Source organism: Macrobrachium rosenbergii, chromosome 21 (genome assembly GCF_040412425.1).
Source record: "Macrobrachium rosenbergii isolate ZJJX-2024 chromosome 21, ASM4041242v1, whole genome shotgun sequence".
Classification (NCBI taxonomy): domain Eukaryota; kingdom Metazoa; phylum Arthropoda; class Malacostraca; order Decapoda; family Palaemonidae; genus Macrobrachium; species Macrobrachium rosenbergii.
Window position 1 is genome coordinate 70,209,952 of NC_089761.1, and position 13,053 is coordinate 70,223,004.

Genomic DNA, 13,053 nt, shown 5'->3' on the forward strand with positions numbered 1-13,053 from the left:
ATCAATGGTAGAGAGGGCGCTGGATGCTCAGCTGGCTTTTCGGGGATCGGTGTTGGACAGTCTGAGCTTGGCCAGTCTGAGCTTGGCACTATGTGCAAAAATTGGTGCCGGGCGCTTGGTGGGCACTGGGCAGCCAGTGGGCGCTGGGTGCTTGAGAGCAGCTGGGTACTCCAAGTCTGTTGGGCACTTAGCAGAGGAAGATGGGCATTTGCGTGAGAAAGATGGGTGCTTGCGTGAGAAAGATGGGTGCTTGCGTGAGAAAGATGGGTGCTTGCGTGAGAAAGATGGGTGTTTGTGTGAGAAAGATGGGTGCTTGTGTGAGAAAGATGGGTGCTTGGGCAACAAGTACTGGCAAACAGGCAAAGATTGTTCAGGGCTGGCCTAAAAACTACAGGAAAGGTGTGGACTGCATTCAGGATCTTTAGCATGCTTGCAAGGAGGCGGGGAAGCGAGGTCGGTAACCGTTACACGCTTCTTTAGAGAAAGAGAGACCTCATGGAAGTGCCCTCGGCGCCTCTTGTCCAAACCGGTGTGTGAAGAGCTTGAAGAAAGTTCGTGAACCTCCTTATGGACACCTTTCCAGCGGCTGTCCACCAAGTCCCGGGATCACTCAACAGGCTCGGTTGAGGGGGTACCTACCTGTGGGCAAACCAACCGACCTCCCTTGGACTACCATTATGCCTCCTCCCTGGTGCATGGGAGTTTGATAGTGACCTTGATCTAGGAGTGCTGGCAGGACGGGTGGACTAGCACTTCACTAACACTTGCACTTTTATCACTGGCTTGATCTATAAGCACTTTCGCTGAGGCACTTAACTGTTCCATAGTCAAAACAATGAGCCCAAACTTCTGATCAGTGCGAGCTTTTAGGCTGGCAGTGGCGTTAGACTTGGAAGCATGGGGGCCGGCCGGGTGAAGGAGTAGATTGAATAGCTAGAGTACTGGTTTAAGGGGAAACAGGAGTAGAGAAGGAGACAGAACAGGTAAATCGGTAATTCCCGATTTAGGAGAACATTCCTAGCCATGGCTCTGAGAGTCGCTTTCCTCTTTCTGTCTCGCTCTAACTATATCTAAGTGAGATTTAAAAGTTTTCCATTTACCTTGATCCCAGTCCCTACATTCGGTACATGTCAAGTCAATAGAACAAGTCTGTCCCCTACAATTGGTACAAATTGTGTGGGAGTCATAAGATGCTTTCATCAGCTTAGTTTTGCAGTCTTTGCTGCAAAACAGGATACTAGAAGGACTAGTGTCAGACATCATTGGGAAAAGTCAAAATCCAGAAAAAATGCTTCACTAATGCTGAGTCTAATAACCCTAAGCTATTTGAAACTAGCGTAAATGCTACCAGAAGTTTAGAATACATCACCAAATGGAGACAGAGCAACCACCCGGCAACCAATTTCAAACCAAAGCTGCTTGTGACAACTGAAGTACAGTCGTTAACCGGCAGAAACGAACTGAGCTCTTCAGCTGTGTTGTACCTATCCTTCCCTGATAGTGGGTGGTGTCTTGTCACATACACTAAAACAATTGAACGCTACCGTGAATTTCAAATTTTTAGCTGCTGCGCAAGTTAGAAGCATAGACTATGTAATTACTTAGTAAGTTACATATATGAAAATAAACATTACAAATGTCGGGATGATCATTTTTTTTTTATACATATGTGATGATAATACAGTAAACCTCCCATATTCGCAGGGGATGCGTAAACCCCCCCCCCAACCGTGAATAGCTAAAATCCGCGAATACTTAGAACCCTTCTAAAAACAGTTAGAACTGCCTATTTTGATAGTTCAAACACAAAAAAACTAAAATTGATTATACAGGTATTATCCTACTTACGATGGGGTTAGGTTCCAAAATACCCATCGTTTGTTGGAAAAAACATATCTCGAACATAGCCTACCCTACACTAGGGTATTCAGTAAAATGTATACTTATATGGTAGCCTAGCCTACACTATAAAGTATACTCGATACATACACGGTATAGTGATTATTAATATCAGCTAATTCTGGAGGTTCATGCAGAGTGACTTATGATGATTCAATACAAAGAGAAATTGAACAAACAAGAATTAGCTTAGCTTACACTATGGTATATCATATACATATACGGTAGCCTAGCCTACATTATACTGTACTCTATGCAGGCAGTCCCTGGTTATAGGCTGGCTTGGTTAACGGCATTCCAGTTTTATGGGGCTTGTCTTGTGACAAAAATTGGTGATTTCCGCTTTATCCATAGCACACCCAGATAGTTTACCTAGTTATTGCATTGCAAAAAGTTTTAATTATAGCAAGAAAAATATAAAAAAATGAATGACAAAGTACAGTTATGTCATGCTTTCCATAAGAAAAGCAATATGTGCAAAAATGCTACACCTCTTTTTGTTCAAAGACAGGTAGCTCTGAGAATTTTCAGGGCAGACTGCTCAATTTAATTTAATTTTGCAGCTGAATGAATGCTCTATAAAATAGCATAAAAAACCAAAGCAATTTTGTTTAGGTGGACTAATGAGTAGAAATTTCAAGATATGAGAAAAGTTTGCGCTTTCCTAAAAAATTTGCATAAAAAACTATTTGTGACAAAGTTAAAATTTTTTTTTACAGAGCATACCCAGGTAAATTACCTAGTTATTGCAATGCAAAAGCCAGAATTATAGCAAGAAAAATGTGAAAAAATGAATGACAAAGTAGCACCATGTTTTTTGTAAAAAGTGGCACTCAGTCAAGCATTTGTTCTTTCTCTCTCTCTCTCTCTCTCTCTCTCTCTCTCTCTCTCTCTCTCTCTCTCTCTCTCTCTTTCAGAAAAAAGATAAATGATACCATAGAATAGAAATTTAAAACTTTACAAAACAAATAAACATACATGTTACATAAGTATAAAAAATATCAGGAACAAAAATAATCCTCATCTTGGCTGCTAGGCGATGCAAGTTTTTTTTGTTTGCATACATCATAAAAATGCGAAGTACTTAAATTTGGTTGATGCCTATATCAGCCATTGGTAAGCAAAAGGGTTAAGTGCAGGATAACTTAAATTTAAGCGGGGAAAAAATGAGATTTGAAATTTACTTAAAAACTGAATCACAAAACTATCAAAAATTGCATTCTGGAGGAATTTCTCTACATTGTCATACTGATAATTAAGCTTGTATGGGGAAATATAGCACATAGTGAAATTGTCACCAGAGCACTGGTGGCCAGTAGCCACCCAAATTTTTCAAGTATCAATCACTGTGCCTATTTTGAGAACTTGTTTATTGCCCAAATAACAATTTTACTCATCTGTAATGTTTTCATGTTGCCCATTACCTTCCTGCATGAACAGCGTTACACATAATTTAATTAAGGCTAATTGAGAGTATACTATGATTTTTTTTTAATTTGAAACACTCATTTTGGTAAAGTTGGAAAGGAATTTTGAAAATTTTGTTAACTGAATTGATTGTTTAATGATAATGTAAAAAATTCTACACGAAAGAAATCTTTGAATCTTTGTATTATTACATACTTTGTTGTGATCATCATGTTCATGTTAGTGTAATGGATAATTTTAACTCCAATAATAATTATGGCTATAAGTGAGGCAGTAATGTTCATATTTTTTTTCAGGTTGTCTGGAAAGTAGGTCTGTTACAGCAGGCTTATGAAATAGTAGAAGAAGCTGGGCCTGATGGTGTTTCACAGTCTGATATGGCTCGTTTTTTGGGCCAGGCAAAGCTGGATTCACGTACCATCTGTCGTAACCTGCAGCGACGTAATTCTGTACATTCCCTAATGAAGGATGTTGGAAGGCAACGAGTATCAAGATACGTTTCTAATAAGTATGCACGCACTGGACATTTAACTCAAGAGTTCCGTAAAGAACGAGAAAAAATGATGGCAATGATTGAGGAAAGTAGGGCTCAGGAAGCTGCTCCATCAACCTCACAGCAGGTGAGAGATACACTGTAATCCCATGGACTAAATCGCCTTTCATATTTTCTTTATCTAACTTTGTATTTGTGAAATGTGTTAAGATAATGTGTGTTTTGTAGAATTGCAACTATTTTTCTTTCATTGTTAATGATGAGTAGAACTCTAGACACATAAGACAAAAATAATTTTACCAATGTATGAGAAGAAAGTGAGAATGCTGTCAACTAGTGGATGTAATTAACAGGTAGGCAGCTGATGTGATACTGTTTGGTAGATTGTTACTTGATCAGTCAAACAATGACTGCATTGTAACATTGGTTAAATGGGGGATATGATTCTAGCCCTCAAATGTGTTGACAAAATTAATCATAGAAGAGTCCCATACGTATTGAAGTACAATATGGTTGCACTTTAAAAGGAAAGATAAATTAATGGAACCAACGAGATTAGGCAGTAGACAAGAAGCGAAGAGAAAATAAACAGAAACATAAATGTTTGTGTGGTCACTGATGCCCTGTCAACTCAGAACAGTCATCATCATCACCATAAATGCTCTTATATCTGCTTTTCCCTTCTTGGGGTTAGATATGAAATGATGTCTTCTTACTTTTCCCCTGAGCTGTATTTGTCTCACAACTGTCAGGTGTAAGTTTTTTTTTTAAAATCTCATTTGCTTAGCCCAATCCTTTGAGTTTCCATATGTATTAGTAGCTATTAAGGTGGGAAGGCATTCCCTTTTTTAAGAAAATTTAATCCAGGACACCAAAGTAGGCAACCTACTGAGTGAATAAACTTAGGTCTTTGTGCTACTGAGGGCTGAGTTGTACCAGAATCTTTTTGTAAGGTAATGAAATATCTCTGGTTGAAAATGAAACAAGCCATAAAAATGCAGTAAAATATCTGGGTAAAAATGAAACAAGTCATAAAAATGCAGTAAAATATATCGTTAAAAACTGAGCATCCCATAAAATCCCAAGGAGCTACATAAAGATCTTGCTATATTCTCAAGGTAAAGTAAGATCAGGCAAAAATGGTGAAACTAACATAGTCCCTCCCCATGGTTTTTGGCCCACCAAAGTTGGAAGTTCAAAGAATTTTTTATTAAGTTAAAATCATGTGGTATAAGTTCATGGCCAGAAAAGGGTATGCTTAACCCTTAAACGCCGAGCCTCTATTTACAAAAGTGTCTACCGTATGCCGGCGGGGTTTAAGAGTTAGCGCCGAAGCAGAAAGAATTTTTTTTTTTTTTTTTCAAAAAAATCACAGCACGCTTAGTTTTTAAGATTAAGAGTTCATTTTTGGCTCCTTTTTTTCTCATTCCTGAAGTTTAGTATGCAACCATCATAAATAAAAAAAAATATCATTATCATATATAAATATTGGAATATATGAGTGCAAAAAAAAATTTTATATAATTGTATACAAATTGCGCTGTGAGCAAAATGGTTAAAGCTAATGAGTTTTTTTTTTCGTTGTGTTGTACACTAAATTGCTATAATTTTAGTATATAACAAATTGTAAAACGATCAGAGCAACACAGAGAAAATATTATCACAAAATGATGCATGAATTAAATGCATGGACGTAAAAAGTTTTTTTTTTTTTTTTTAAATTCACCATAAATCGAAATATTGTGCTAGAGACTTCCCGTTTGTTGCAAAATGAAAGGTGCATGATTGAATATTACTAGAATGTAAGAGTTTTACCTTACAATTGCAGTTTTCGACCATTTCGGTCGAGTTAAAGTTGACCAAAGGTCGAATTTTTTCTATTTATCATGATTTATATGAAAATATTTCAAAACTGATAAAAGCTACAACCATGAGTTATTTTTGTTGTATTCTACATGAAATTGCATACATTTTCATGCATAAAACTTTATGTAACGGCTAATAGAAAACAGTGCAAAAATTACGACAAAGTGACCAAAGAAATTCTGAGATTTTCAGCAGAGTTTGCGTGCGCGGACGTAAGGAAAAAGTTTTTTTCAAAAATTCACCATAAATTGAAATATTGTGCTAGAGACTTCTCATTTGTTGCAAAATGAAGGTAAATTATTAAATATTACTAGAATTTAAGAGTTTTAGCTTACAATTGCATTTTTCGACCATTTCAGTCGAGTCAAAGTTGACCGAAGGTTGAAATTTTGGCAGTTATCGTGATTTATATGAAAATATTTCAAAATTGATAAAAACTACAACCCTGAGTTAATTATTGTTGCATTCTACATGAAATTGTGTACATTTTCATATATAAAACTTTATGTAATGGCTAATAGAAAATGGTGCAAAAATTACAACAAAGTGACTAAAGAATTTCTGAGATTTCCAGCAGAGTTAGCTGATGCTTTCTTTTGGGAGAAGAAAGAAATTCGCACATGCGCAGCTGGGTCATGCTTGTAAAACAAAACAACAGCATGATCCGTGAACTCAGCAGAGTTAGCACGCGCGGACATAAGGAAAAAGTTTTTTTTTTTTTTTTTTTTTTTCAAAATTCACAATAAATCAAAATATTGTGCTAGAGACTTCCCATTTGTTGCAAAATGAAGGTAAATGATTGAATATTACTAGAATGTAAGAGTTTTAGCTTACAATTGCATTTTTCAACCATTTTGGTCGAGTCAAAGTTGACCGAAGGTTGAAATTTTGGCACTTATTGTGATTTATATGAAAATATGTCAAAATTGATAAAAGCTACAACCATGAGTGATTTTTTGTTGTATTCTATATGGAATTGCACACATTTTCATATATAAAACTTTATGTAATGGCTAATATAAAATGATGCAAAAATTACAACAAAGTGACTAAAGAATTTCTGAGATTTTCAGCAGAGTTAGCACAGACATAAGGAAAAAGTTTTTTCAAAAATTCACCATAAATCGAAATATTGTGTTAGAGACTTCAATTTGTTGCAAATGAAGGTAAATGATTGAATATTACTAGAATGTAAGAGTTTTAGCTTACAATTGCATTTTTTCGACCATTTCGGTCAAGTCAAAGTTGACCGAAGGTTGAAATTACAGCACTTATCTTGATTTATATGAAAATATGTCAAAACTGATAAAAGCTACAACCATGAGTTATTTTTTGTTGTATTCTACATGAAATTGTGCACATTTTCATATATGAAACGTTATGTAATGGCTAATAGAAAGCAGTGCAAAAATTACGACAAAGTGACTAAAGAATTTCTGAGATTATCAGCAGTTAGCTGATGCTTTCTTTTGGGAGAAGAAAGAAATTCGCGCATGCGCAGCTGGGTCACGCTTGTAAACAAAACAACAGCATGATCTGTGAACTCCCAGCATCCCTCAAGGCGCGTGATTTAAAATTTTTCTCAAACTAGGCCTATAAGTATTTTTCCCCGAATATTTAAAAAAAATTTTTGTAGTCGACATATTTTACGTCCACTCGGCACCTGACAGACAATTTTTGTCGACGTAAAATACGTCTAGTCGGCATTAAAGGGTTAAAGTTCAGATGATCTCAACTGGATAACTATTCTTATCAGGGGGTTGAACATAATGTTCATAATCAGACAAGAGAAGAACTTGAAGGTTTGATTATTTATTTGTGTGGAATACTTTCCAGAGTAAGCATAACATCCCCAGCATGTCTTGTCACAACCAGAGAAAGAAAAGACATGAATAGTTGTAGACTCCTCTTAGGAGATTAATCCAGATCACAATAAATGGAGGTAGGTAAGTATCCAAGGATGTTTGATACAGTGAAAAGGCTTCAGTTGTTCTTGTTGGATCCTCCAATTGTGACATATCTACTGCTTCTCCTTAGCTAACACATATCAACTGCTTCTCCTTAGCTAACAAAGGAGAAATTTTTGCTTTTAAAATTTGATGGCTGATCTGTGCCGTAGGGCAGCTGACACAGGCCAGCTCCTTAACATCAGTAAATAGTGGAAAGATTTTTGGTTGCGTGGAAACAGACAGATTCATGAAAGTAAAAGTGGGAAACTCCATATTTTTTATTTTTTTTCCGGAGAATTGAATTCCAAAAGGAAGTATCTTAGTTTTGTGTTTTGCAGTAACAGTTAATAACATTTTGGTGGTAGCTTCCTCTCCTACAGGTAAAGAACTCTCCCTCTCTCTTGATGACTTGGCAGTCTACTGCACTAGCTATGAGTCATAGTGTGTGAAGTGGGTTTTTTTAGTGTCAGTGGAAACAATGGGAAAAAAATGTATTCTCAATTGCTTATCAAAAATTTTTGTTCAATATTGTTGTTGTTATTCAGAAGATGCTATAAATTTGAAATTCACATTTCCAGAGAAAATGGTGTTCGTTTGAAAAAAGTAACAGCAGGTAATAGGAAATGAAGGAAGAGGTCAGCTATTAGAAGAGAAAAATTAATTAACAAATTGATAAAGAAATAGATAAAAATGTAAGTAAATTATAAAATACAATGAAAATTGCAATTTAGGGTAGTAGTGCATTGTATCTTTGCTTGAACTTTTGAGGTTCCAATTGGACAACATGCTCAGGGAAGTCGACTGTTCCAGAGGCCAAGGCTATGAGGAATAAAGGTCCTTTTGAACTAAGAAGTTTGACAGCAAGGCACATTGGTGCTGCTGTTCAGCAAATCTGGTCACTCATGGCAGGAAAAGAGGATAGGGATCAGTTGTGAATGTGAAAGATCTCGGTTAAAATACAACTTATGAAAGATTGACAAACAAGAGACCATCCGTCAGTGGTCAAGTCATAACTACTAATGTTAGGAAACAGAAACCTGCCACCATTAACCACTGTCTAAACCATGGAAGCGATCTAACAGGGGTTATCTTCCTCAGAATAGCTCCTCTTGTGAAGCAAGCGTTCAAATAAATTTGGTGGAACTGAAAATACTGTGTTCTTCTGTCTACATGAGATGACTGTAGACTTGAGACTTTCCTCACCTTCTGCCTTGTAGCTCTCTCTCTCTCTCTCTCTCTCTCTCTCTCTCTCTCTCTCTCTCTCTCTCTCTCTCTCTCTCTCTCTCTCTCTCTCTCTCTCTCTCTCTCTCTCTCATACAATCACCTGTAACTTCTACATATTTTTAGCAGTCAGCCAGGAAATATTTCAGATAAACGAGTTACATAAAACATCTAAGAAAAGCACATTGACATGCTTTTAAACGTAAATAGATATAAAAAATTTCTCTAATATCCTACTAAACAGTTATGTTTTAAAAAGTAAGTGTATGTATGAAATTTAGTCTCAAAACTGAACAAAGAAGTGGTGCTAGGGGAAATTAAACAAAGGAAAAAATAATACATTATACTGTATATAAACAACATTAACGCTACTCAAGAAAAATTATCTCCTCATTTTTTTTTTCATTTTAGCCTGCTGAGATAAATGTAATATGCATCAACGTTGAGCTTTCATAGAATGCTCCCCATTTGTGCTGTAATAGCCCACCTAATGATCCTTGGACTAGTCTTGCAACGTTGGATATATGCAAGTGACTTGTGGTATATCTGTATCCACCCATACAGGTACCAGTGGACTCTCCTAACTGCAAATATCATTGCTAAGCATTGCTTTTTGATGGTGCAATAGTTGTGCTTATGGGTCTTGAGTATACTTTTTTCATAAGCATTTAAAAATATACCATCAGCCAACTAACATATCATAGAATCATTCAACTCATCTATCTTCATGATTAGTGTCTGACTGAAATCTTGTACTCAGGGTATTGGTGCATTTTCTAATGCCAGCTTCACTCAGTCAACTCAAAACTGTGAATGCTCTCTTCTTCTTTATTGCTTCTTTCATCAGGATATTCCAATAGCTCTTGCTCAGTTCCACCTTGGAGGAAAATTAGTCATTATGAAGTTTCATCATTAAAGCCTTGGGATCTCTCATGGGTTCAATTTATAATTTGGTTATGACATTCAGTCAGTGATAGTCCCCACTGACCCTGTGTGATCTATCTTTCTACATCAATAATACTAGCAGCCAGTATGTAGAAATTGACCTTCCAATGATTCCCATTTCAAGTTCTCTGGATTAGTTCCCTTGTAGCTTAGGAAAAAAGAATGTATCTTTGTTCTAATTGGCTGCTCTGTTGTCACTTCAGTGCAGTGTTTTCCCAGATAAATCCTTCTTGGATATCTGGTTAAAGTTTCTTGTTATTGTTCCAGCAACCTCAGTATCTGCTTATTCCGTTGCTTGCTTAGGTTAGTACTCATGTTGACATCAGCACATCTCTTCTTCCTTCTGTGGATGAAATTCCAACCATTCCTTATTCGAAAGAATTTAGTCCTTCTGGATGGTTGTTACAATCAGTCATCTCTCCTCTTTGGTGTCAGCTGCTTTTGATTCATTCACTTCCCTCATACCCTCATATTGTAGTTGATGAGGATGTTCAAATGCAGTCTTTGTGTGCATCAAACTTGTAGTCCGTGTAATTAACCACTCCTTGACTTCGTATGGCCCTTTTGGCTGCAACATCAACATGTTTGCTTCCTTAGTAATATTGTAGCATCATGAACTGACAGTCACTGGGCCTCTTGTCATAGGCATGCTTGTGGTGTCCCTATGCCACATACAGTAAACCCCCCATATTCATAAGGATGCGTACCACAACCCTTCATGAATAGTTAACACCCCCCCTCTTAAAAATGCTTATAACTGCCCATCTTGAAAGTTCAGATACCAAATGTATACCTTAAATTAGCATCCTACATCAAATACACTTTAAACCATTATCTTATTACTGTATTAATCTTTGAAATGATATTAATATCATTTCAAAGTCATCTTAAACATTTTACCCTTAAAATATATATGTACATACTTCTAACACTTCCAGCCAGTAACAGAGAGAGAGAGAGAGTATATTTTTCTATCAACCACTCTCCCTTTCTATCTGTCTCTTTACCCATCTCTCACATTCTGAGTATCCTTTGGCATGTGAGAGAGAGATTTTTCAGTATCCTTTTTACTTTTTATTTGACCACCAAGTGGGCAACAATTTCTACCCTTTGCAGTCAATATGTCAAGATAAATTGGCAGATTACACCCCCTCCCTCACTTCAAGCTTCGGAGAAGACTGGGAATAAAATTTTTTCTTTTAAAATTATACATAATTGACTGTAGAAATGCATAAATGTAATTATAGCTTTGAAAATTTGAAAAAATTGATAACAAAGTAACATCACATTTATCTATAAAATTACAGTATACAAAACAAATAAACATATATGTATATTACATATACATGAAAAATTTATCTCAGAGAAAGAGAGAGATATGAAATACAAAGAACATAATCTAGATTAGTAGATGAGAGAGAGATACTTCGGCCAGGTGCTAACCCTTTTTTTTTTTTTTTTTTTTTTTTATGATGATGATGACTGGTACACCTTCATCCTCCCCCTAAGTCGGATACAGGAAAAGATCAGGGATTGAACTAAAATCTTGCTAATTCACCATATTTTCTTTAATGAATTGATATTTTGCTGTGTTTACAAATCATTTATTTATCGTACAAAAGAAATAAACATAAATATTATATATGCATAAAAATTCTCTCACCTCAGTAAGAGAGAGAACTGAGAAAGGAAGGGAGAGAGAGAATTGATTTTTATTATTTAATGTTATTATTTAATCTTATTAAACAATATTAATATTTGAAAATTAGTACTGTAAATCATTATTTTATCATAAAATGTATATGTAAGTACAGTACAGTATTTAGTCAAGAAAATAATATGAAAATACAGAATATTGTTCTACGAAAAAATCCGCGAACGGGTGAGTTTTCCTGTGAATAATTTATAGATAGGTTCCACAGAAAATTCTGCAAATCGCTGAGTCCGCGAATTGTGAAAATGCAAATCTGGGCGGTTTACTGTATAGGCTCTCTGGCTAATCAACAAGTCTCTTCCAGATGATTCTTTGGCTCCAGCATGTACTGGTAGATGTTTTGCACTTTATCCTGTCTCTGGTTCATTATTCTTTGAGAATATGAATTGCTCCTCTCATTGTCCTTCCATACAATAGCTCAAGCATTAAAGATCTGGTGCTGGACTGTAGCAATTCTTGATGCATAAACAAGATCACTATTAGATTCAGATTCGGGTCCCAGTACAGTAATCTGGTTTCTCCTGACTCACCTCCTTTAGTTTTTCCTGGCACATCTTTGATATAGGCTTCAGCACACATTATCCTTTCACACAATCCATTACATCTCACGTTATATGGCTTGGTGCTGACCTCCCTCATTATCTCCGAAATGAACTGGGTACTTCAGTTGCTAAGTATTTCATTGGAAGTCTTATCTTGCAGGAAACTTATAGCAGCATCTCTGCCACATTCTTGGGTTTTACTTTAGGGAGTGCTACTGCCACTGGATACCTCATAACAAAGTCCACCATATATAGTCCTCACCTCTTGCCCCTCTGACATTGGTGATGGAGATCCAATCAGGTCTAATGCTACTCTTGATTGGTTCCTCCATTAATGACATTTTCCCTAATGTTCATTTAGCTGGTATGGACCCTCATTGGAGTCTTCTGGCAAATTTCAGGACCTGCAAAATCTGTTGTCAGGAACCAACCCTGGCCAATGGAAACTGCTGCAAATACTGTTGACAGTCGTCTTAGCTCCAAGGTGACGAGTGGCAATAGACGCATGGGCCAACTTCATCACCTGGGCATGATATTTCTCCTGCACTAGGATTTGCTGCACTTCTCCAACCACTTTGATTTGAAAAACATGATACAATGTGCTATTAATAAGCTTTTAACTTAAAAGTTCCTTTACCTTTGGTACTGTACTCTGCATCAGTTTTGTCTCTCACTCACTGCTTGGGTAGAGTGGGATCCTTCTGGGCTTTTACCTGCTTTGCTCCTACATTTGGGGTGTTAGAAGATACTGCCACTGGCTTGATGCTGCATTTCTCTTGTTGGACTTGGGCTCTGGTTACAATTGTTGCTGTCTTTTCCAAATCTATCCCTATATCACTTTCTTCTGGCTTCTCCTTTTGGCCATCTGTCCCTAAAGCTTTCTTGACCATCTAAACCACAGCTTTAACCATTCCTCAGACTCTTTTATACCTGGAATGTTTCCAAGAATCTGGTTTTAAAAACAGTTATTTAGCACATACTTCTCCTATGTGTTAC

General features: G+C 36.5%; 1 protein-coding gene across 1 annotated transcript in view; it reads left to right on the forward strand.

Moving 5' to 3' along the window:
- LOC136849552 (general transcription factor 3C polypeptide 1) overlaps positions 1 to 13,053 on the forward strand; it is a 1,135,756-nt gene that overhangs the window by 247,530 nt on the left and 875,173 nt on the right. The window contains 1 exon segment of the mRNA XM_067122889.1: positions 3,624 to 3,947. Within this exon segment, the coding sequence (XP_066978990.1) occupies positions 3,624 to 3,947 (324 nt within the window).